Here is a 27,348-nt window from a genome sequence, read left to right as displayed (position 1 = left end):
TATATATATATATATATATCTTTAAACAGATCAATTATAGATGAAACTGACCTGTGCTATGTACATCACTGCCCTGCTACATGTGTAGCCTTGCAGTGATGGGCGAATTTATTCGCCAGGCGCGAATTCGCGGCGAATTTGCGCGTTTCGCCGCCAGCGAATAAATTCGCAAAACGCCCGTGAAAATTTGCGGCAAAAATTCGCCCGGGTCAAAAAATTTTTTTCGAAAAAACGGACGCCGGCGACAAAAACGGGCGCCGGCGTCAAGAACGTTTCGCAAATTTTTCGCCGTTTCGCGATTTCGCGCGAAATTCGCAAATTCGGCGAATCGAAACAGCGCAAATTCGCCCATCACTATAGCCTTGTTGTGACAATATGATCTGCTACATTGGCACAAGCATTAAAGCATTATGTGGAAAGCAATTAACAAACATGCCCTCTGTCCCTGAAATGGAACAGAGAAAGTAAACACTTTGCTACTAGGGATGTAGCGAACTGCCGTTTATGTGTTCGCGAACGCCGTTCGCGAACACCGGCAAAAAATGCGAACAGTTCGCAAACTGTTTGCGAACTTCGAACATCCGAAAATCGTTCGATTCGAACGATCGAAGGATTTTAATCGTTCGATCGAACGATTTTCGTTCGAATCGAACGATCGAAGCTATTCGATCGAATGATTTCATTCAATCCAATGGCTTCGATCGTTCGATTCGAACGAAAATCCTTCGATTTAGCGATCGAGTGGTCGAATGGTCGAACGATTTTTGACGCGAACGCCTATTGGCGAACGTCGCGCGACGTTCGCGAACATTCGGCGGACGCGAACAGTCGAAGTTCGCGCGAACTAGTTCGCCGGCGAACAGTTCGCTACATCCCTATTTGCTACTTGCTTAAACACTCTTCATGTTTAGAACTGTCTAACACAGTGATCCCCAACCAGTAGCTCGCGAGCAACATGTTGCTCTCCAACCCCTTGGATGTTGCTCTCAGTGTCCTCAAAGCAGGTGCTTATTTTTAAATTCTAGGCTTGAAGGCAAGTTTTAATTGCATAAAAACAAAGTATAGTGCCAAGTAGAGCATCTTGTAGACTTTTCAGTCCACATAAGGGCTACCCAATAGCCAATCACAGCCCTTATTTGGCACCCCAAGGGACTTTCCCATGCTTGTGTTGCTCCCCAGCTCTTTTCATATTTGAATGTGGCTCACGGGTAAAAAAGGTTGGGGACCCCTGGTCTAACATCTGTTTTGGCTGATCTGAACTAATGTGGTTCAGGAATGTATCATTCAGAATGCTTGGGACCTTGGAACTTCTGGATATTTTGGACCATCGTACCTTAAGTCTACTAGAAATCATTTAAACATCAATTAAACCCAATAGGATAATTTTGCTACCAATATGGATTCATGCAGCTTAGTTACCTTCAAGTACAAGGTACTGTTTAATTACTACAGAGAATGAGGAAGACTCAATGGGAGATGGCTTTCCTGTAATTCAGAGCTTTCTGCATTAGATATTCAGATGTCTGTACTCATTTAATTTTTCCCAAAGGACACAGTTTTTAATATGCATAAACACCAATTAGCGAAATGCTAATATTATAAAGCACACTTTGGGGCAGATTTACTAAGCTCGAGTGAATAGTTCGAAAGCAAAAATATTCAAAGTATTTTTTTGGGTACTTCGACCATCGTATTGGTCAAATTCGATCGAATTTGATTGAATCGAATGATTCAAACGATTCGAAGTAAAAATCGTTCGACCATTCGATAATCGAAGTACTGTCTCTTTAAAAAATCCTTCGACTCAATACTTCGCCAAATAAAAGCTACGGAGTTGAATGTTAGCCTATGGGGACATTGTAGATAGGTTTTGGGCACTTTTTATGATCGAATAAAAATCATTCGATCGATCGCTTAAAATCCTTAGAATCGTTTGATCGAACCTTTTGCACTAAAATCCTTTGAATTCGGTATTCGTATTCGAAGGATTTTACTTAGAGGGTCGAATTTGAGGGGGTTTTTTTGGTGACTTTTCCTGGGTTTTTTTTGGCTCTAATAAATCTGACTATTCGAGGCTGTGAAAATTATTCTCGAGTAAATACACATTTTTTCACTGTGTTTTTCTCAAATCACGGAAACACTTCACATTTGGCTCTTATCCAAATCACAGAAAGATCCCATATCAAGAAAAGCCTAGGTACTCAGTATTCCATATAATATATCCTATAACTGTACAATGTTGAATTACCATCTTGCAGCCAGGATTGTTGTTTACTTTTTGCGAATTGGAGATGATTTAAAAAAAAAGTTTAAAAAAATGTATTGTTTTATGTTTAGTAAAATATAAGGCAATCAGTAATTTATCAATTTATCAAATTTTAAGGCCAAGGAAGAAAATGTGATTATGAAAAATAAATCCCACCAAAACAAAATGTGCAAAACTTTTTTTTTCTGTGATTGTGTTTTCTTTTTACTCAAGCTTTCTTTAAAGGATAAGTAAGTAGTCCCCCCCCTAAAATTATTACAATAGTGAAATGATGGAGCACCAGAGAGACCGGAAAACATTTAAAAAGTGAAGTTTATTCCGTCATCATAAAAAATAGAAATATATTGCATGCCCGTATCGTGCCATGGACTGCACGTTCGACGCGTTTCGTGGCCACCTGCCACTTCGTCAAAAATTATTTCAAACAGCCCCAGGATAACATACCTTTCTCCTGCATAGTCAGAGTTTATGAAAGAATGAGCAAAATTTATTTATATCTCTAAAATTAATCCAAACCGCCCCAGATTAACATACCTTTCTCCCTGCATTTAATCTTATTTGGATTCTAAATCACAGCCAGCTCAACTGCAGCTTTAGAGTAATGCTTCCTTTTCCTTTCTGATTGTGAAGACATCAAAGAGGTGCCTACTGGACGTGCCTGATTGATTTCCATTGGAAAAGACGGAAGTGAGTGTAACGCTAACTTGGGCTATACAGACCAAAAGGAGTTAACATCCAGCTAGTGAGAGGAGCATGGGTTACATTTGACTCAAACACTTCAGGCTAGGACCTTCGCTAAATGGAAGATTTCAGGAATGATGTAGTATAACTACAACTCTCAGGCTACTGTGCAGTAAAATAGGAAAAGATTGACGCCAGGAGATTCTTATGGTGAAACAAAACAGTTTATTTGTTCAAGATTAGCAGTGCGGAGACAGGCAAAAGGTCATAGGGTTGCCACCCGAACGTTTTTTTACCGGCCTAGCCGGTAAAACACCTGCCAGGGCCGGTAGCTGCCGGTAATTTGTAATACCATTTACAAAATCCCCTGCCCGCCGATGAAAACTTACATTTTCATCGGCTTCGGGAGGTGGCCCCGCCCTTTGTGGCGCTACTCCATGTGGCCCGCCCCCTTTGTGACGCTGCTCTGCCCCTTTTGTGGCACCCCCATCAGCTCCGCCCCCTTTTGCATCACGCCCTGTCCCTTTCTTTTCTGCCCCCCACCATGGCCGGTCATTTTTTTTTTTTTTAAAAGGTGGCAACCCTAGCAAAGGATGATGCAGCTGAGAAATGTGACTCCCACAGCCATTGTAATCAAGTAGTAATAGGAATCCCATGCAGATATGCCTTGAAGTGGTCCGGATCCCACCCAGTGGAGTGGTCAGGGAAAAGAAGTCTAAAGCTGGCCATAGACGCAAAGATCCGATCTTATGAATCAACGTACGATCAAACTTTCTCATCTCCCAACCCTCCACTAACTATAAAGAACAAAGTCTTACCATTCCGACCAAAAAAGTAGTAAAAGAACAGATCAGCCAATGTTCTGCCTCTGACAGCAATCGTACGATATTGTCAGTTATGACTGACAAAGCTAGTGACGGTCTCCCACTGAAAATTGTACGATCGGCAATACATGCAGAGATATTATCGGCAGGCGACAGAAATTTTCTAACCTGCCCGATCGACCAAATGACCGATCTCCGCCGGACGAAAAATGTCGGGACTCTCCACACTGTCCGAAAATCGTACGAATCCACGATTCGTACGATCGGATTGTTGCGTCTATGGCCAGCTTCAATAAGTCTGACACCCTATCCACTGTAGTCCCTTCACTAAAGGCAATCTAGGAGCATACTCCCTGCCACAGATCCTTGATGGAGCACAAAGCTGCTCTTGCTATCTGTACTCTCTATCTCACACTCCTAGAGATTCTATAACAGATATAACCCTGCCTCTAGCTAACCTTGTTTACGGGGTTCCCTGGTCCCCAACTCAGACACTAAAGGTGCTTGTCCTTTAAGGGCAATGGCTTCACTGGGCCTTGGTGTACTCAAGCTCAATAGACACATCCAGATGGTTAGGACACCAGCAGCCAAAGAGGAAGATCCACCCCTTTCCAAACACTATATACTATATACCAGTTATCCCCAACCAGTGGCTCTTCGACCTCTTGGATGTTGCTCCCAGTGGCCTCAAAGCAGGTACTTATTTTTCCAATTCCAGGCTTGGAGGCAAGTTTTGGTTGCATAAAAATCAAGTGTACTGCCAAACAGAGTCTTCTGTAGGCTGCAATTCCTCATAGGGCTACCAATACCCAATCACGTCCTTTATTTGGCATTCTTGCATGTTTGTGTTGCTCTCCAACTTATTTCTACATTTGAATGTGGCTCACGGGTAAAAAAAGGTTGGGGACCCCTACTATATACTATACTATATATGTGTGGCAGGAAGTGGTCATTACACCTCTTGGCCAATAACTAAGGATAGGTAGATCAACACTAGATGCATGGGCGTTTACCCAGCAACTAAGGAGGAAGGGCAGAGATTTGAAGCCATTTTGGGAGAGAAGCACAGTTCAGAAATAAAAAGCAGGAGGAGCATCCTGCTAGACAAGGAGGTAGCTAAAAGAACGACAGCTAAGCTGGCTGTGATTTAGAAATCAAATAAGACTGAATGTAGGGAGAAAGGTATTTTATTAGTGGAGTTGTTTTATAGTTAGAAAAAAAGGTTTACTGATTCTTTACTCAACTCTGATAAGTTGGCCCATTAGTTATCTTCTTTATTGCATTCAGTTATTTGAGTGGAATCTGTCATACAGCTTCATCTGCAGTTACAGGAAAACTATACCCCTGAACAATGTAGGTCTCTATAAAAAAATATACTGCATAACACAACTCATGTGTAAAACCCTGCTTTGTGTAAATAAAGCAATTTCATAACAATATACTTTGTTAGTAGAACAAAATAGAAAATTGGCATTTTAAAAAATAAGGGCTGCCCCTGAGATTCAATGATGTACATACAGTACAACACACCAAACAAACCATACATGTTTGGTCACATGAGCCAATAAACAGACAACGTTCTGTATTTTGCTTCCACACTTCTTCCTGTTACAGTTAGAGCTGCAGTATTTCTGGTCAGGTGGTCATTGAGGCAGCACAGACACTTAAAATGGGGGCTCAATGGAAAAGATGTAAAGGAGCAATATTTGCTTAAATATAGATTGCAGTTTAGTAAGATTCTTTACTATGCCACATATTATAATATAAGCTATCTCTTGCTTAAGTATTCATTTTGGGGGTATAGTTTTCCTTTAAATATCATCTTCAGACTCCAATTAATACAGAGCACAGACAAAGGTAGGGCAATAATGACATTAAAATGATTTACTCAGATAATGGTGAATTTTAGACATATCTCTGCTGGTTTATTGTTAGGAAATAGTGGGACTCAATTTTGTGACAAGCTTTTAGCCAATAGAAGCCTTACTGACACGTCAAGGCAGTGGTTTAATAAAATGGTAGATTTTGCTAATTCATCTGGTTGATTTTGCTTCTTCAATTACACTGTCTAACACTGTACCGCAGTTTTTGTTATGTGATTAATTCCTTTAGACACTGCTGCAGCTACACTTTAAAAGTCAAAGCTTTGTGCTACTTGTTTACCCTCAAACCAGTGCATGAAGTGGTTCGTATTAAACTTGGAGAATGAGGGTGAAGTTAAGAACTACTGTATAGCAGCCATTTCCCAAACGCAGAAGCCTTACACACCATTGTTTGTTTTGTAGATACATAACTGGCTGGTGTAATTTCTCTTTAACTGGGAAAGCAGTAATAACAGAATACATGATTAGACAAAGCCAGTGCAGCCCCCCCCCCCAACTTCTGAAGAGCTACTTTCAGCACGCTTAACTATAAACATGCCCAGTAACTCCTGATAGCTAATATTGATTGGCCCACGGCTGTGTCTCCCATGATTATTGATTTGGAAAGAAAATCTACATCTTTTTTTTCATGCTTTCTAAAAAAATGGGTTCTTTAATTAATTCATCCCATGATAGAGCTTGAGAGTCAGAGTGCTGCCTTAATTCAGACAGTTAAAAATAGCTGTTCTTCTTGTAAGCTGTCCCTTGTAGACCAGTGGGCAATGTAATTCTGTTGTCAGTGAATAATATTACAGCAGCTTTCAAGGTAAAAAGCCTGGGGATTGTCCTCATTTTTTAAACACACAAAGAAAAATGTCTTTCTTTCAAGAAGCAGAAGTGTCCACATACAATAGTGTTTAATGAAGGCAGGCACTGGCATAATATATTATATTATAAGCTTATGCTTCTAAAACTTATAACCGACTGGAGAACCCGATCAGGTAAATATCATCTTGATTTGAATAACTGAATTTTTTTTTTTGTTATTTTCAATGTCAGATACAGGCTGCATTATACGAAACAGCCATTCCAACATATAAAAGAAAACCTTTCATAAAATTAAAATGATTTGGAAACTATTTTTTTCTTTTAGGAGCACCTTCTTCTCTACAATTCTACAGATATGAGAGTGATTAACCTGGATTCAGGGCTCCTTTAAACCCATACAGTTCTCTTAGCCAAAATCTATTGATGTTTCATGGTTTATTTCTAGATAGATAGGAAGAAGAGCTGGAAATAGGCACGCATATCCAGAATACAGAGTAGGTCAGCCTAACAGCAGGCTATTCTGTACCTCAATTACATAAATATACCATGACCATAATGTTTTATGAATAGGCATGTGCAGATATGGTAACACCTCAATATCTTACCCTCACAGTGTGCCCGCAGAGAAGTCTAGTTGTATTGCACATAACATGTAGCTCTGCAAAGTAAGAATATACTGTATGTATATGGCTGCAGTTGCAGCATACATTTGAATTTCCCTGAGCAAAGGAGCAGCTCTATTCTATGTTCTGATCAGCTGGGAAAGGAACCAGAAATATGCGTGGTGTCTCCCAGAAAATGCAGTTACAGAGGTGTACAGCTGCAGCTGCAACATACTTTCGATTCCACTTACAGAGTCACAACGCCATTATGAGTGCACCAAACAATGTACTTTTGTACCTTGGGGGTGTATTGTACACACATTAATATATATCAGTCACAAACTGTAAATGCTGCACTTTATAATGCCCAGCATCTCAGCTGCTGCACTGACTCGTAATACTGTGCTCCAACCAAGGTGAAAATGATATCAGTCATAAAGAACTCTTGGCGTCTTTCATTAGCAATATTAAGTCCTTACCTACAGGAGAAGACACATTGCAGATATAAGAGCAAAGTCAGATTTTGTCAGTGTCAGCTCATCAATCAAATATAAAATATAATCTTGTAAATCAGCTACAAATATAAATCCTATATCGCACAGCAACTTCTGTCATGAAAAGTCATTTCTAAGATTATAAGTTGCAGGAAGTTCTTGTAATAAAATGAGACATAAAAGATTAAATGAGCAAAAAAAAATTTATTCACACATTATGGTAAAAACCTGACGTAGAAAAAAATGTAGTACAAGCAACTAATACATCTGTTTCTCTTCATTCTCTCTTCATGCAGTAGTTGGGTGTCAGATATTCATTAACAGTTAGATCCAATATATCTTATAGGGGACATACTTTTGCCTAGAAGATGTATTATAGCTTACTCTATTAAAAGACCAGTAAAACAAAACACCTAGATGCATTTAACTTTAAATTCGCAAAGTCTTTATTAAGAAATAACTCACCGATACTCCACTTGCGCTCCTCTTCAGAAAAGGCGACAGGGTGACAATCCATCGTGGGGCGCTCAATTTCTCCTCCCTGCCTTCTATAGGAAATGACCAGGAGGAGAAATCGAGCTTCGCACTGTAGATTGTCGCCCTGTCGCCTTTTCTGAAGAGGAGCGCAAGCAGAGTATCGGTAAGTTATTTTTTTAATAAAGACTTTGCAAATTTAAAGTTAAATGTGTCTTGGTGTTTTTTTTTTCATCATGTACAAATACATTTTTTTTTTAAAAAAATGTATGTTACTGGTCCTTTAAAATCCCCAGACATCAAGGGGGCAAATTCACTAATGCGCGAAGCGCCGAACGCTATCGTTAATTCGCTAGCGTTTGGCATTTTCGATACTGCGCAAATTCACTAACGAACGCTGGCGTAGTTTCGCTAGTGTTACTTTGCAACCTTACGCCAGGCGAATCTTCGCTAGCGACGAAACTACGCAAATTCACTAACTTGCGCAGTGTAGCGAACGCTACCTTTTATGCTAGACTTCCTTCGCCACCTCAGACCTGGCGAAGCGCAATAGAGTAGATAGGGATTGTTTCAAAAAAAGTCAACATTTTTTCTAAGTCCCAAAAAAACGCTGGCGTGTTTTCTACATGATGGCTGATAGGCTGAAAAAGATCGAAAAATTTTTGGGGCTCCCCTTCCTCCCCCCTACATTTCCTGACTCATGGCAACTTACCTAGACAGTGGGCACATGTGTAGGGCAAAATAAAATTTTTATTTCCAGATTTGAAGGTTTTCTAGGCATTTGTAATGCAGATACGTGTTCCTCCATTGAAATTTGAATTTTGCGCCGTATGCAAATTAGCCTTCGCTAGCGCAACTTCGCTTTATATAGCGAAACAACGCTAGCGCAACTCCGCAACCTTACGCTACCCCTGTGCGCAACTTCGGATTTTAGTGAATTTGCGAACCGCTGGCAAAACTATGCCTGACGAAGTGCGGCGAAGTGCGGCGAAGCTGTGCCTGGCGCAACTTCGTATCTCAGTGAATTTGCCCCCAAATCTCTCTACATGCAGAATTTGAGCAAAAGGCAGTTATTTTGTTAGATTTTGTTTGTATTGGAATCAGTTTGAGTGATCTCTAAATCATCTGCTAGGAAAGGAACCCCCCCCCCATAAGATATATTGGATCTAACTGTCAATAAATATCTGACACCCAACTGCTGCAAGAAGAAAAAATGAAGAGAGAGGGATAGTGCAGAATATTTAATTGATTGTATTTAGAGAGTTTCTTAATTCAGTATGATGAAGCTTATATATAAAAAAATAATTTTCACAATAGTTCCCCTTTAAATAAAAGTTAGAGATGAAGCTATGTTTAGTTCAGCAGAAAAAGTTTAAAATGTAACAAAAAAATTTGGAAAATCAATCTTCTTCCTATTTTTGGAGGATTGAAGTAATACAAATGCTGTTAATGGAAGTCCACTTGTCAGAGGGTTATGATAATAAAGATGGGAGATGTTAAGTGCTTCAATGAGTGATTAAGCAGAGTCATTAGTGACATAAGAGCAGAAACAGGGCAAGCTTGTCTTAGCAAGGTATTAAATGTAGAAAGTGGACAGGGCAGATATGTGCAGACTGTGTGGTCCTTTTTCATCATGTAGTATGTTTACTTGCCCTTAATCATGATTTAATGTGACAATGATACCCCATTGCTATTTACATTTATAGGTCTAGATTATGGCTATTTTATTTAGAGAATCAAATATGACAAGTTTATGGGGATTCATTTAAGTGCATACTGACAAAGCGTGGTTTGGCTGCCCAAGATGTTATTTGTTTGTAACACACTCTGCAGCCATTATAAATGGGTTAATACCTTTCATGTATCTACTAGTGATGGGCACATTTTTTCTAACAGCAGGTAATTCTGTACCTCAACAAACATACCATGACCATAATGTATTATGAATAGGCATGTGCAGATATGGTAACACAACCTAAGAGACTGCAATCAATTGTGCAGGGTTACCATTTCAATATTACTGCATTCTGGAACTTGTACTGTATGCCAGCCATAGGGATTGCACCAGATGAATTGTGGCACACTAATATTATATAGTATTGCATGAATCAGACACCCATAGAAAAGCTTCCATGACTCTAAGACCCTTATGAAAATACTAAGCACACTATGCTTTTGCATGTTCTGAATCACTCAGCAGATAAAAAGCATCTTACAAAAAAGGCAAAGAAAGGAAAGGCACTACGATGCGAAATTCAGCCTTAAAGGGGTGCTTCACCTTTAAGTTAACTTTTAGTACTGTATGTTATAGAAAGGCTAATTCTAAGCAACTTTTCAATCTGCCTTAATTTTTTCTTTTTTTTTGAAGTTTCTAAGTTATTTGCCTTCTACTTCTGATTCTTTCCAGCTTTCAAATGGGGGCACTGACCCCATCTAAAAAACAAATGCTCTGTAAAGCTACAAATGTATTGTTATTGCTAATTTTTATTACTTTTCTTTCTATTCAGTCCTCTCCTATTCATATTCCAGTCTCATATTCATATCAGTGCATGGTTGCTATGGTCATTTGAACCCTCACAACCAGATTGTTAGAATTGCAAACCTTAGAGCTGTTGAATCCAAAGTTAAAAAACTCAAAAACCACAAATAATAAAAAATATAAACAAATTGCAAAATGTCTCAGACTCCACTCTCTACATTATACTAAAAGTTAATTTAAAGGTGAACAACCCCTTTAAGGTTGTCAAGGTGTAACACCAACAATGGCATGTTGAAAGGGTTACATACAGTGAGAGAGTATTAACTTGAACCTGGAAGGGAAGGGTTGGCATCTGGGCATGCTATTATACGTCCTTTAATTTTAGTGGTAAAATAGATACTAGACACAAAGGAAGTCCTGTACGTATTGTCTGATTAAGGCAGGTGTTTGGTAAACAGTTCCATTGCACTGTAGCTTGCCATTTTTTATGTACAGAATTAATTACAACCAGCAAATTTACTAGTATACATGAGCGCAAGCAGGAAGAAATGCATTTTACAGAGCATTTTAATGGGTAAATTCTGTGTCCATTTACTGAGCCTAACACTGTTCTGAAAGAAACCATAAAGAAGTGTAATTGAGCCTTATATCTTTTGTGTACTCAGAACAAAACCTGTTACCTTTACAAGTGTAAGGCTATTATGAACTGAGTGGCACAGTTAGCTTTACCCCTATAGATGAGACCTATTATTCTCAGGGGTGAGACCTCCTAATGGAGTGGAGGCAGGGTACAATTTAACTGTAATTTGTGATATATCCAAAGAATGGGTACTAGTGGTCCTTGGAGCATTAGCCAGAACAGATTTATTTTGAATATCCACAAAGGAGCATCGGACAATGAGACAGGGCACAGTCAGTGCATACTCACAATTAATTAGAGCAATATAATATAAATAATATAATATAAATAGAGCTTGTATCATACAGTCCACCCAGAGCTTCTCTTCTACTCAAGTGAGAATCTATCTAATCCTTATAACCTTCTAATACTCCTTGGTGGAGCCAAAAGCTGCTCATATAGGTAGGCCTAAACCTGGCTATCTCTCCTAAAAAGACCTGTGACAGGATGCTAATACTAATACTCATTGAAACCTATGCTCAGATGAGGGTTCCACTTCTCCTCTCTTCCCTTGGGGTAGATGCTGGCAAAAATCCCCTAGAACCGTACACTTACCCTTTTGTATTAAAGCCCACTGCCCACTGTTAGTGATCAAACTTGGGAAATCAAGGGGTCGTGCTTTGACCCAGACTAAGGGTACCTTTAGTGTTCACCTTAGAGGATTGCACAAAAAATGAGGGCACATTTAACAGTCCACTGCACAAGGAAAGAAACACAAAGAAACAACAGAATAGGCTTTGCATTGAATCTGCAACGAAGACACTAAAGAAACAATATAAAATAATATAGAATTAGTTCACATGAAGGTCAACTATGTCAATTGAAACTTAAAACCTGGGGATGTAAAATTGAGGTTTCACTGTACTAGTAAATATGCAGTTTAAATAAAAAAAATTAAAAATGACGTGGCATTTTGAATTACTTACAAAACAAAAGAAAACTCTTTGGCGCAAACAATCAAGTGAGTATACAGAAAATGTATCACAGGTCCTTTCCCTTTTTACTCTTCCCCCTATGTGCCACCTGCCTCTCCATCTCATCCCAAAACCAAGGGTTCTAATGGGAAGTTACTCCTGCACTGAACATTATCATACTGCATGAAACAGAAAAGAAGCTGCTGACAGAAAACTGTTGCCCAAAAAGGATAATATGGCCAATAACGTTATTGTACATTATAAACGTTAGTCTAGCATTATCAATTTAGACAGGAATCTCCTGACATCTGACAAACTCAACCCTTGGTTTATTATACAAAGTAGTGTTGCCCTGCACTGGTATATTTGCTTCAGAAACACAACTATAGTTTATATAAACAAACTGCCGTGTAGCCATGGGGGCAACCATTCAACACTGAATACAAAATGGATAACAGATAATTTCTGAAGAACCTCGTTATATACTACAGAGCTTAACTGTTATTTGCTGTATCCTGAGCCTTTTCTCCTTTTTCAGATTTGAATGGCTGCCCCCATGGCTATACCGCAGCTTGTTTATTTAAACTATTGTAGAGTTTCTGAAGCAAACACACCAGTTTTAACAGTGCAGCACAACAGTCCATGTATTTGCATTACTTTAAAAACTCATTATTTGATGTAACTGTTCCTTTAAGCTTGTGCGCAGCTGCTATCCCATAAATTAAAAATATTTCTTTGCTGACACTGCTATTGAGACAGTTTAAAACAGTGAGTGTTCCATCTTAGGACATGTAATTTTAGAACAGTTGTCCTGATACTTTTGCCCTACAAAGTTCCGCTATTGTGATAGAGGTAGAAGATGCCTGGTTTACAGGTACAGGGTGATAACCTGAAAAAAATTAACATGGAAATAAAGGTTCAGAGTGGTTTAGATGGGTACCACTAAACAGGTAATCATCTGTTTTATTGTGATGTTTGATTATTGTTGCTTATTACAGAAGCAAGCATTGTTGAATGGTCCATCTATTTTTATATATACTCTTGTAATTTATACACTCAATAGATTATGGATATGAACGGTGAAAAATTTGCGAAACGCATTGAAGTCAATGTGAAAAATCTGCAAAACGCATTGAAGTCAATGGGCGTCAAAATAATTTTGATGCTCGACAATTTTGACGCAAGCAACAATTTTTATACACGCAACTCTTTTGTCCAAATGCAGTGGCGGAACTACCGGGGGAGCAGGGGGTGCAAGCGGGCCAGGCCCCGCACCCCCTCAGGGCTCCCCGGCAGCCCGTGCACCACTGAAATGCGGGCAGAATGGAGGGGGCGGGGGCCCGGCTGCGCGTCATGCACCAGGACCCATCCCCCTCTAGTTACGGTACTGTCCAAATGCATTAAAGTCAATTGTTGAATTTTCGCCGCAGTTTCGCAAAAACATTTGCAGGTGGCAAAGTTCAGAAATCCATGCATGACAAATAAATTCGCCCATGACTACCTATTACCTCTGAGTGCCATTACTCTAAATCATCTGGTTTTGATTCATTATATTTCTGAGCAAATATTTGAAACTATCCACCCAGAAGGGCCCTTCCTATAACCTTTTGTTTTAGCAGTGTTGAAAATTAGTCGGTTTTCACTAAGTTCCATTAAAATTTATATTTTTCCATCAAAATGATTTGCCTGTTTGTGCATGGATTTTTTTTAACCACGGGTATGAAGCTGACACACATACATTCAATAAAATTCAGTAAAAAGCCAGTAGCAGAAAAGACAAGACTTAAAGGTTTTCTGGGTGAATCAATATAATATTGTTACCCTGCAATGATCAAAATTGATTGTTTGCAATTTGTTTTGCTAGGAATTTTCTTTTTTTTTTACACAGGATAACATGAAGAAAATGCCCATTGATTCCAGTGCATTTGGCAAAAGAAAAAATGTGGCGAAAAAAGGCTCATTGTCTCCAATGCAATTGTTTTGTAAGTTATTCAAAATTTCTGCATTTTCACAAAGTTTCTTGCTCATCAATAATATATTTATATAAATGTGCTACTTCATAGCTTGTTATATTATGTTATGAGTTCTAAGGTCCACTTTGTCTTGCAGATAATTTGTGTAGTATCTATGCAGAAAACAATGGATTTGGAGCATTATAAATAAATGTCAAATGTTAAATATGGCTCTCTAAACCCCTATAGAATGAACACTTTCTTAAAAATCAGACTTTTGCTTCCATAAATTTATTAACTTGCAGATGCAGGGCAAACAAATAAAGTCACTTGGTGGTTATTGGCAACCACTGGACTTAAATATTTACTCATTAAATCCAAGTGATATTTGGTAATTCTTTTTAAAGTGAGCTGGTGGAAAAAAGTAAAAAAGGATTAATTTAATTATACAAAACATAATAACACCACTAATATTGATAGCGCTTGAAAATAAAAACGTAAGACACTCATCAATATGTGAGCTTAACTCAGGAGATAGGTATTACAGCCAGAAAAGCAAATATCAAATGCTATGGATTTACTGATACAGCACATACAAACATTTATAATATCACTATTCATTATTGACAAAAAAAAGGCAATCTGTGCTACTTGTTTTATTTTAAAAACAGATATCAAGATAGGGATAAAGATAGAGAGAGGCAAATACTAGATATGAAGAGTGCTCTTTTTTCAAGTTTAGTTCTTGCGATAAGTGTAAACTTTAATGTCATCTGTCATAAATCTTTCTATTTCAATATGTGGTATCCATGAAATAAAATGGCTTTATGGTTACAATGTTTTGAACACTCAATTGTCGCCATTAGTGATGGGAGAATATGTCCTGTTTCGCTGAAAAAGTCACAAAACAGAGGAAAAATTTGTGAAACTTCGAAAAATTCTAGAAACACATTGAAGTCAATGGGCATCAAATAATTTTCACTCGTGACAATTTTGATGTGAGCAACAATTTTTGTACACGCGAGTGTACTGTCCAAACGCATTAAAGTCAATGGGCGTCCGAATAATTTTGACGTCAATTTTTATGCATGCAGCAATTTTGACGCGCGCCAAATTGTTTTTGTCTTGGTGAATTTTTCTCAGTGAATTTTTGTTGCAGTTTCACAAGTTTATTCGAGGGCCACAAGACATGTAAATTTGCCGCAAATCCATGCCTGGCGAATGTATCCGCCCATCACTAGTCTCGATATATTCTATTCAAGATTCAAAGTCTATAAAATCAAACTAATAAGGGCATGGCACTCATAAGTACAAGTATGGGCCAGTCAAATGCCCTAAGCAAAGGAAACAAAGGAAAAACATTACCAAGTGGAATATACAACCCACTCAATTACTAAACATACTTTCATAGCAGCTGCAGCCTGACAACATTCCTACAATAAGTACATCACATTTCTATAGAAATAAGCACACTAGTGATGGGCGCATACTGGTGTTGATATGTTTTGATATGTTGATATTAAAGTATCTGTATTTTAAGATTAGAAATTAAAGCTGTGGATTTTTCAATCCCAAAATTGATGTTCTTATTGTGCCTTGGGGAGAATATAATATCGGTACAAAGGGCAGGGGCTATCCTGCCCAATTTGCAGCTCGAGGCAGCCTTCGCTTTTGCCGCCCCCCCACCTCTTACCTTCAGCGCCGGATGAGTCCACGTCGCTAGTGCAGAGAGCGAAATTGCTCCCTCTGCACTAGAAGAGCCGAATTTCCGGGTTGAAAACCGGAAATTCGGCTCTTAGTTACCAGGAGCAGCATTTTTGCCGCCCCTGGCAACCAGGGGGGCGCTGCCGCCTGAGTCGAGTGCCTCAACTCACCTGATTGGCGGAGCGCTCCTGACAAAGGGTGAGTTATGGAGGTAAGATTTAGTGGGGTATCTTACTCCAAGGTGCTTGACACTCCCCTTTTCATTTGGGTAACCATATTTTGAATCTGGACATTAAACATTAAATAAATCCAATAGGATTGTTTTGCAACAAACATGGATTCATGCAGCTTAGTTACTATCAAGTACAAACTACTGGTATTCTTTTATCACTACAGAGAAAAAGGAAATCATTACATACATTCTACCATTACTTGTCTGGGTAAGTAACAGCTCATCAGAAGGCTTAATTATTGATCTAGTATATTTATATTAATAAAGATTCACCCCTTTATTACACCTATGTGGTTCAGATCATAAGTTTACAATCAGCTTAAATATAAGGTACTGAGGCTATAGGTTCTACCTTAACATATTTATTTACACCTCTAAGTACAATGTCATATAATGCTTTTTATTATTATACCATAGTATCAATGCATACAATTACTTTGCTGAAAATATAAAATAGATTAAGGTATTTTAGCAGTGTTGATGAAGTAACACTTTTCCCCAATCCCTTTTCACCAAGAGAAAATGGTCATAGGCCTATCAACATTGAAGCAGAAGCAGAACATTAAAGCAGAACTTTAGGGGGTTATTTACTAAAAATCACGAAAAAATTTTATATATAAAATCAGACTTTTAAAAAATCACAATTTTTTTCGGAAATTATTAAACCCTGAGGATGGGACAAGTCCAAATTGAAAATCCGGCATCTCAGACCTGTCAATGGGAGAAGTCCCAATTATTATTTGATGTGTGCTGGGTTTCGTGCAATACCCCGAAGTTTGAGGAGTTTTCTGGAGAAAATTCCCAAAAAAATCCTGAAATTCGTGAAAATCGAATGAAAAAAAAATCAGAAAAAATCGTGAAAATCTGATTTTTTTACCGCAAAGCTAATTTTTGGGAAAATGTAATAATAAATAAGTGTAAAAACCCGTAAAAATATTGAGATAAATTCAGACGTTGATAAATAACCTCCTTAGTGTCCTTCCAGTAAATAAAAAGAAGAATTGTTATTTCAATTACGGAGCGATACAACTATTAGGGATCCAAGCAAAATCATAAACACTAATCATATAGCTTATCAAAGTCATCTCAGAAAATATTTTCCTATTAAGAAAATAATTATATGTTAATCGTGTTCTGATGAGTTTAAAATATAATTGTTAATGTTTTCCATTTTTTTTCTGGCATCAAGTGAGTACAGTATGTCATGCTAAGTGTCTCCCTTACTTTTCACAGTAAGTTAGTTTTATTAATAACATTTCCTGATCCATTAAGCAACAAAATTCAAATTGCTTTGATAATATACCTTTGCATTCATGTGGTGAGGGGTTTTCAGTTTTCGGAGTAATTAAACAATATGCAAATTACATGTAAATATCTTGAAAAATTATGAACTCAGAAAGTACTTTTACTTGCAGCCTGATCACGCTTAAAGACAAATTCACTCTGCATAATTCTTCCTATATGAAGCAGAGTGGTTCATCTCACCAAACCCTTCATAATAGTTATTGGCTGATGCTTCAGTAGAAGGACTTAGTTCTGTGAAATAGCTGAAATAATGTTTATTTTTTACAGTGGGGGGAAACTGATTGATTGTGGCATTAAAAGTGAAACCTCTCTATTTAATCCTCTTTACAGAGTCTTTTAAGTTCTCCATATCAGTTTTCTGACCATGTATTGATTAATATCTGCTCTGGCGGAGCTAACAGTAGAAAGGACAAAAAACCCACACACAATCTAAATCCCTGTCTGTTTACAAATGATGACCTTTAGAGACCCCCCAGGCTCTGCACAAATGAAATACTTGTCTTGGAAAAAAATTGGAAATAAAAAGATTTTTGGTGCCAATATTTTAGAAATATAAAAAAATGGGATAGAGTTCTGGTATTTAAAATGTGATCACACTGAAAACTAAAAAAAAAAATGAGCAAATAAATTTGTGTTTATACTGTATACACTGTAGAATAAGTTGAAACCTCACAGGAGGTCATTTATAAAGTTCACGCAGCAAATATTTATTTGCAAATGGTTGTATTGCCCATGCTTTTTCCGGAATGCTAAAATATTGCACTGCTAAGTTTTTGCAAACTTGCATTGTGAATACGTTTTTGCAAATTAGATGGGAATTTGTGCAAGCTCACCCAATTTGCGAGATTGTTGCGTGTGAAAATTTGCAAAACTGTTTTGTGAATATTTTCTCCACCACCAAAGTTGTGGTGTAATTCAGTTGCAGACTGTGCACATAAATATTTGCAATTTTGCAATATTTGACATATTTAAAAAGCTCTTATAGACATTCACATTGTGAAAAAAAAATCGCAATTCTGTTTGCACCACACTTATTCAGCATTATAAATATAACCATGTGCATGGCAAATATATTCACTTTGCAAACCAATCTGCCTTGCCCGAAGTTTATAAATGAGTCCCACAGTCTCTGAAATTTGTGCCCTACACCCTTACAAGAGAAAATGCATTGGAGACCAGCATTCCTTCCTCACTTCTCTTCTGCTAAACTCACCTTCTGCTGCCCAGGTCCTGGCCTCGTCTGCAGTGATTTGGTTATAAGCTAATTAGCTAATTAGAAATTTAGCTTTATCAATATTTGGTGAATGTTGGGCACAAATTATTGAAAAGTGATATAGGACACACAGTTTACTTTACCAATAATAAAAAGGTCACAATTTGACTGTGTCCCGTTAAAACAGTATTCACATAAATGAACAGCAATAAACCAGTTTCAGCATACAAAAAATAAAACAATACTTTTATACAAGTATCACAGAGAATCTTTTGGTTTTATTCTCAGTATTATCACAGAACATGTAATTTGCCCTTTAGGGCAACATTACTGAAAGGAAAACGTTTTTAGATAATTAACTACAGAAGAATTTGAAACCAGCATACATATAGGGGATTTTTTACTAAACCACAAATTAATCTGGTTGGATTTCTTTGGCAAAAACTGGAATATTTTGTAGATTATATTCCATTTGGTATGTGCCAAGCCACACCTCAATGTGAAGACATTCTGGTTTAGCCTGAAAATAAAAAAAAATGGGGTTTTCGGGCAAAGACCCCAAAAAATCTAGAGATTCTGGGAAAGAGTCAAGAGTAAGATTTGGTTTTTGCTCAATTTTATCTGTTTTTTTCCTGATTAATAATAAATAAGGTCAAATCGAGCATGGGAGTTTAGTTGTGGTTTTTTTTCTGTTTTTGTTTTTATAAAATATGATATAAATTCGGGCTTTAGTAAATAACCCCCATACTGATCCTCAAAATAGTAACAATCCATTATTTTTTTAGTGATTGACTATAATTCATATTTGTTTTTTTCCCCAAATTGAAAAAAAATTGAGGAAATTAATTTTAATTTGAATATTTTCAAATAACTTTGTTCAGAAATGTAAAGATTTAGCAATCAAAACAGTCTAGAAAATTCAGCAGTTTAAACCTAATGACCTTTGGAGGTGCATTTTCAACACTCAAGCTATTTTATAATTGGAGTCAGATTTTAAAAATAGAGCAATGTGAATTTTGTAGCAATGTGAATTTTGAATGAACACAACCATTTATTTCCAATTTGAGGGTTTGTTTTGTAAATATGCTAGATGTCAAGATATAAAATTGTAATTGTGAAAAAAAGTTGATCGAGTTTAATTTTTTCTAACCAAATCTATAAAAAAAAATACAAATTCAAACATATATAAATAAACCTCCCCATGTGAGTCTTACTCAATTAGAGTGAGAGTGATAATGTGATTAGCCTATCACATTGTGAGGGCAGAAAATCACCCTAACTCTAGGCCTCTGCCTGGCAACAACATAAGTACAGTTGCAGAACACCAAAATTGCATAAGCCTTGTTTTTTTTTTTTTTTGTTTCCCTTTCAACCCCCAAGTCTGCCTGGAACTTTTGGTCATCGAGTTACCTTTTCTCCATAACCCAAGGTTCCAAGGATCCTTACCCTACCATATATTTAAAAAATATTCCATTGATGTTTTGTAGAATTACGTTTGATGTTTCTACCAGAAACCACCTAAGTCTATACTCAACACACACAAATTTCTGCACAACACTGCACTTACTTGTAGACACTGGTGCTCCTCAATCCCCAGTTGTGCCAATCCAATTCCAATATAATGCACAAAAGAAGTTTAGACCACACATAACATTTTCTATGGGCAGGTATCAATCGTCATTTATTATGAAGCAGAAAACAAAAGGCACACACTTTTGGAGACAAACCTCTACCTTGTCAATGAGTTTACCTGTCCATGCATCTGGCAAACCAAAAGTGAGAATGGGTAGTATTTGCATTACATTTTGATACCAGAATAACAAAAGAATAACCTATTGAGATTTCTGTGCAGTTATTTCTCCCAAATAACATACTTACATTTATTTTACTTACAGTATACTAAAGAAATCTAAAAGCGTACCTGCTTTCTGAAAAAGATGATATCCGCTGGCAGTCAATAACCACAGGTGATAATTTGCCTGGGAGATACAAATTTTCTTTCACATCCCACAAACGAGAAATAGTCCTTATGCCGATTAAATTGACTCCTTCAGTGACTTTTGCCCTATCAGACAAAGCAAACACAATTTTTTAAAATGAGTAAAATATGTTTACAAGTTGCTGTCCCTGTATTCTTCTATGGGAATAAACATTTTAAAAACAAAATAAAAACATAAACATGCTAGATATTGTATAAATCAGAAACACCTTCAGCATTGAAAAATATATGCAGGTGCTTGGTAAATAGTCATAAACAGATATATATATATATATATATATATATATATATATATATATATATATATATATATATATATATATATATATATATATATATATTGAGTAAATGTTAGATATTTTAAAAGAAACATTGTGCAACACTGTGCAATACAAAATGTTTTCAATATAGTTATCCCAAAATGTAGTCTATAAAGGCTGGAGTAAACAGATGTGTATTGTAATAGCCAGAACACTACTTCCTCCTCTGCAGCTCTCTAACCTTTTATCAGTCAGTAATCAATCACTGACTTGAAATGGGGCATATGGGACAAAACTGCTCCTTTAGTTTGCTTTTTAATCTGACCTGCATGCTAAGGATGAAAATCCAACTAACTGTTAAAAGCTATTTCCCATGTGGTGCTCTTTCAAGTTATTGACTGGTAACAGGTTAGAGAGTTGCAAAGGAGTAAGTAGCATTGTGGCTAATGTGTTAGACATTTGTTCACTCCTACCGTTATAAATTTTTGCTTATTACAATAACTACATTTGGAACATTTTGCACAGCCTACACATTTAGGTGCATATTTATCAAGGATAAAGAACCAAGGATTGAAAAATCTTCAAAATTCTAATTCAAAAAGACCAATCAAAATTAAGTCAAAGTTTTGTTTTTTTGGTCGAATAGGTCCATTTTCGATTTGAATAGGTCCGTGGTCGAATTTGAATCGTATGAATCGAAAGGAGTAACGCATTCGATCAAATTCGATTTGAAGTTTTTACCAAAAAAAAACTTTGATTTTTTAAAGTCCACCAATTGACTCCTAATAGGTTCTAGGAGGTCCCCCATAGGCTAAAACAGCAATTTGGCAGGTTTTAGATGGCGAATGGTCGAAGTCGAAGAGACTGCATAATAAATTTCGATGTTTGAATTTTCAAATTTTTTTCAAATTTGAATCGAATTTGGACTATTCTCTAGTCGAGGTACACAAAAAATATCTCAGAATTCGAATTTTATTTGAAAATTTACCTCAACCTCGATAAAACTGCCCGACATGTTTTTTTCATATAAAAAATTTAGCAGCATGGTCTTAAGAAATCCAAATATATCTGCAGCTGTCAAATTCAACCTCCATGAGCACAACTTCTTAAACAGTACTTCATTTGTACAGTTCCGCATAGTTACATGCTAGCAATGATTTAGGCAAACCCCCTCCCCAGAGAAATACTTTTTCAGCAGGGAGAATTATTGAAAGAATTTAGAAATAAAGATTCCCTGGTTAAAAAGCAAAAGGAGGAATTAAACCTGCTAAAAAGGGACCATTTTCTATTTATTGCACTTCTGCATTTCCATGTTTTTTTCCCTTTAAACACTTGCAGTTTCTGCAGATCCATTGCCTGACAATGTAATATTATTGCAGTAATTAATTTTGTTCACAGCAGGAACCTAATCCATTTATCTCTGGCAAATTGGCTTCAGCATCGGCACTTTCTGCTATTCCATTACAACTATCTGCTGCCCAAGAACAAAGTAAAAGGAAGAAATACATATATAAACATGATATTTCCAAACTTGAATCCAATAACATTCAAAATTGACCAGTATGATTTCCTTGACAGACAATTCTGTTTAACTGTGTATCAAGATATGAAAGGGAAGTCACAATACTGGATAATCTTTGATGGCAATACAATGTAGAGGAGATAAAGCTTTTAAGATATCTTGTAGGAAAGAAAAGCACAATATGCCATGAGTCAGCGCTAATGGGAATCTTAATTACCCAACATTTGCTTTAACACAAACTGGCTCCTGTTCAGAAGCATTAATATTTTATGGATTTAACATTGAAGGAACAGAGAACACATTTAATCCTAATGTCGTATATACATATATATATATATATACATATATATATATATATATATATATATATATATATATATATATATATATATGTGTTGTATAAATATTTACTAACTTTGGAACCACATAACCATATACATCACATCATCACACTTTTTCTTTTGGAATTTATTAGGATTATTAGATTATCATGTTCCTGCAATAAGATAGCTGACAGTATAAGGGTTAATGAGTCCATTTAAGCGAGATCTGTTATTGCCATTGCTTCTGCATGATCTTCTTAGTACATTTTCAAACCTATTTCAATGCTTTAAATTACATTTTTTGTGTGCCTCAGCCTTTGTATTAATTCATCAGTTTTTTTCAATATTTTTTCCTATAAAATGTTATTTTCATCTTGTTGAACTCATACAGATGGACCAAACTTGATATAGACATTTGGCTGAGATAACTCGCCATCTCCTACCACATTATTCCATTTAAATATATTGTCCAACTTTAAAATTGATATGACATATTTTGTGATTGTATACTATGCTGCTCCAACTTTAGCAGGTCAAAATCGAATGCCACCACCAATCCTCTCTGCACTGCATAATAACGTCAAGAAAACACCATCATCCACTGCTAGTTATTGTGAAGAGTTTGTAATAAGAAACATCACCACAATGCTGAAATCCAACACTGATTAAAATGCCTTAGGAAAAATAAGAATGTATTTAATACTGATAATTTACTGTCATCTGGCTTTCCCTTAGAAATTGCCTCAAGAGAACAAACTGCATTGTAAGTAGTAATGTAGGGTATGGTATTTATTACATTATGTAGGCCAGAGCAATTGCAAAAGAACTAATGTTTTTTTTTTTACACAGAGCTCGAAAGAAGAGTTACAATTATTCAGCCAGGTTCCTTTGCTTGGAGATTCACCATGTACCAAACTGATTAAGGTGAGAGGAGAAATAAAATTTTATACCTAATATTCATTTCAGTGACATTTTTACAAGGGAGATAGACATTTGGGTAGTGATGGGCAATTTCCGTGGGAAAATGGGCAACGAATTTCACTGCAAGCAAATTAATTAGCGAAGCTGTGGCTATAAACCGCCGTCGAAAAATCTGCCGTGTCAAAATTGCCGTGCGTGCCCATTGACTTCAATACGTTTTGTGATATTTATTTTTTTTTGCCGTTCCGCAGTAAATTTGCTAAATTTTTGGCAAAGCAAAATGGCACAGATTCGCCCATGACTACATTTGGGGAATGGAAATTATCCCTTATTGGGCCGCAAAATTAATAATGTACAAAGCTGTGTCATGAGCAAAAATAATGAGTACAATCTTATTGAATGAAATCTCATTGATAACCAAAGTTCTGTACCACCTCAAGGCCATTAATGTAAAAAATACATTTAAACGTTGAAAGTTGCTTCTATAAACTCGGAAATAAGGCATGTGGTTTTGGGGGACACCATGTGATCTAGGATAATCCAGCTTGTTCTTACAACATGAAAAGAGCATTTTGATATCCAGCATTCCACAGCATTCAGACCTTGTTCTAAAATGTGAATTCCAATCCGCTATCTGTGTAATGTCAAGAAATAAAAATTGCATTGTTCAATTAACTTTTAAGAATTCAACTATTTAAGCTTGAAAAATAAAATATCTTGAATGTTGAAAATACACCTCCCATTGACTTCCACAGAAGTTTGCCAGGTTTTAGTTTTCAGTTTAATTTTTTTAGATTTATTTTTTCAATTGATATATGTTGAAAATTTGAGTTTGAAAACCTTGAATTAAAAAAAATGCAAGATTTTCTTGAATTTTAAATTTTAATAAATAGGCCCCCTAGAGAGATTTTATGAAAGGATGGTTATATATGGTTACAAGAAACACAATTAAAATGGGAAAATTAGTCTATGCATCATTTATCAGCTCTCCTGGAAGACAAACTTGATCTACATACCTCCATATGGTCACCTTGGGATATGTTTCTCTCTGAACAACCATAGGATTACTAACGTCCATATTGCAATCATGATTAGACTTTGCATGGTTTGATTTAGTTGTATTATTTTATTTTGTGTATATTATTGTGTTTATTATTTTCTTATGTACTATTATGATTTAATTCATATGTTGATAAATATGATAAAGAGTTATAAAAAAATTGTAAAATTGTTTTTGCATTATGACTACTATATACAACCCTCTCCCCGCAATCTTTTTTACTGACCATTTTGTAATCAGAAGTCCATTGTGAAGGATTTTTGTGCACTGTTAAAATAATTTGCTACCTGACAGAGGTAAACAGCGCCTACCCAGTGGATACTTTAGGCTCAAGAAGACCCTATAAAGAGGCGGGGTCAAGCTGGTGCCATTTTGCTTGGCAGTGCTTAGAAAGAAGGAGAGATTGTGATACACAGACAGTAGGGCTCCTTTTTGGCTCCATCTTCAGTTGCCCTAAAATGGATGCAGTCATTCTATAAAATGGCACCATTCAATATAGGTGCCATATTGCACCCTACAAGTTGGTTTGGATGAATTGCAAGTGGGCATTGATAAAGCTGCTCACCAAAAGGTGCAATCTCCCAAGCAGTCCCAGGGTTTCTGCTTCACAGACTGTGATAGCATGGACCAACAAGGATCCCTCCTAGGCTACTGTCCCAGCCCTGGAAAAAGTCCTGGAAGCTCTGCTCAAATTTCCCTAAGTTGAAGGTTGCCTATTTAAGAGCTTTGCTTGTTGGGACGGCTTCCACCTGAGCTTTTCACCTCTGGGGATGAGATGGCCACTCTTGTCCATAATGCTGCATCCTTCCTTGCTGCTTTCCAAGAAATCTTTGGTGCTCTGGGACTTAAGATTAATACCTCTGTCTGACTGATGAAGATTTACCTGAAGCTTTTCCATGTTTGGTCCTTGTAAAGTAGCAAATTAATAACTTTTAAGTTTACAAAGCAGAGGATTGGGTAGGATCAGTTTACTTGGCTGAGGCTTAATTACTATGTGTATTTTGTGCCCTTCCATTATAACCAGAATAATGGAAGGGCACAAAATACACATAGTAATTAAGCCTCAGCCAAGTAAACTGATCCTACCCAATCCTCTGCTTTGTAAACTTAAAAGTTATTATAAAAACACATCTAAAGGATTACTGTGATACCTACCTTGCAATATAGTTAAACAGGAGAAACTGTACAAGAGAAGATATTAATGAAAATATCCCTTGCAATAGAATATTACTGTAACTGTGAATTATTCTGTTTAAATTGATGTTGTTTTACTTTTAATTATGTCTTTAAATCATTAAAAAAGCCCTTACAGGGAAAGTTTTATATTTGCATGGCTGATTCCAGTTAATCATATACTGATAAATTTACCTTTATTTGTATTTATAGGTATTGATTTCTTGCTACACATGCAAGATTGATGTAAATAAGACTATAAATTATGCATAGCAATACAATATTATTATGCTTGGTTAGGCAAAGTCAATTTTTGCAGGTATGATTTATTGGTACATGTGCATAAACCTTACATATTTTTTTTTTTGCTTTGGTGATGTTCAAAACTTCTTGTTTTTAGCGTTATTCTTTCCTTCTTTATTTTTTGCTTGCTTAGGTTAAACTGCAAATAAAAATTGTGCAAATATATATATGTTAAGCTTGTATCAAAGGATTACAGATAGTGTGTGTGTGTGTATGCATTCAGCTCAGTTTTATACTGATGCAAAGAACATTGAGACCCATGCTTTCCTGGATTTTTCTAAAGTATGCCACTGCCACTTTAAGAAAGAAGCGATAAAATGATTAGGGACTGCCACTGTAAAGTGTGAAAATGCATATGTAGCTTAGGGTTAGAGATGTCGCGAACTGTTCGCCGGCGAACTTGTTCGCGCGAACATCAGGTGTTCGCGCTCGCCGGAAGTTCGCGAACGTCGCGCGACGTTCGCCATTTTGGGTTCGCCATTGTTGGCGCTTTTTTTTGCCCTCTCACCCCAGACCAGCAGGTACATGGCAGCCAATCAGGAAGCTCTCCCCTGGACCACTCCCCTTCCCTATAAAAACCGAAGCCCTGCAGCGTTTTTTCACTCTGCCTGTGTGTGCTGAAGAGATAGTGTAGGGAGAGAGCTGCTGCCTGTTAGTGATTTCAGGGACAGTTGAAAGTTTGCTGGCTAGTAATCGTTTTGATACTGCTCTGTTATTGGAGGGACAGAAGTCTGCAGGGGTTTGAGGGACATTTAAGCTTAGGTAGCTTTGCTGGCTAGTAATCTACCTTCTACTGCAGTGCTCTGTATGTAGCTGCAGTGGGCAGCTGTCCTGCTTCTGATCTCATCTGCTGACTGCTGCAATAACAGTAGTCCTTGTAAGGACTGCTTTTATTTATTTTTTTGTTGTTTTACTACTACTACTACTACTACTACTATAAGAGCCCAGTGCTATTAGTCTAGCAGTGTTGGGGAGTGGGACTGGTGTGCTAATCTGCTGCTCCTAGTAGTTCAGCAGCACCAACTTTAATTTTTTTTTTTTAATATTCATTTTTTTTTATTTTACTTTTTTTATTTTACTACCGCTGTAGTAGTGTATAAGTTGACCTTTTAGGCATTATTTGCCCTGTAGGCATTATTTGCACACTGTTTTCTTCAACCCGCCATCTAGCTGTGTGACCTTGTTCACATTCTGTCTAAATATCCATAATATTATCGTCTCTAGAAAAACCACTTGAGTTACTTTTTTTCAAGCAGCATTCATATATTTTACGTAATC

The 27,348-nt window shown here is 36.8% G+C and overlaps 1 protein-coding gene across 1 annotated transcript in view; it reads right to left on the bottom strand.

The window, feature by feature from the left end:
- Window positions 1-27,348, bottom strand: part of tmem132d.S (transmembrane protein 132D S homeolog) — a 419,848-nt gene that overhangs the window by 186,051 nt on the left and 206,449 nt on the right. The window contains exon 3 of the mRNA XM_041580339.1: window positions 20,431-20,574. Within this exon, the coding sequence (XP_041436273.1) occupies window positions 20,431-20,574 (144 nt within the window). The remainder of the gene's footprint in view (window positions 1-20,430; window positions 20,575-27,348) is intronic.

The sequence above is a fragment of the Xenopus laevis genome, chromosome 1S (genome assembly GCF_017654675.1).
Source record: "Xenopus laevis strain J_2021 chromosome 1S, Xenopus_laevis_v10.1, whole genome shotgun sequence".
Taxonomy (NCBI): Eukaryota; Metazoa; Chordata; class Amphibia; order Anura; family Pipidae; genus Xenopus; species Xenopus laevis.
This window is presented reverse-complemented; position numbering and strand designations above follow the sequence as displayed.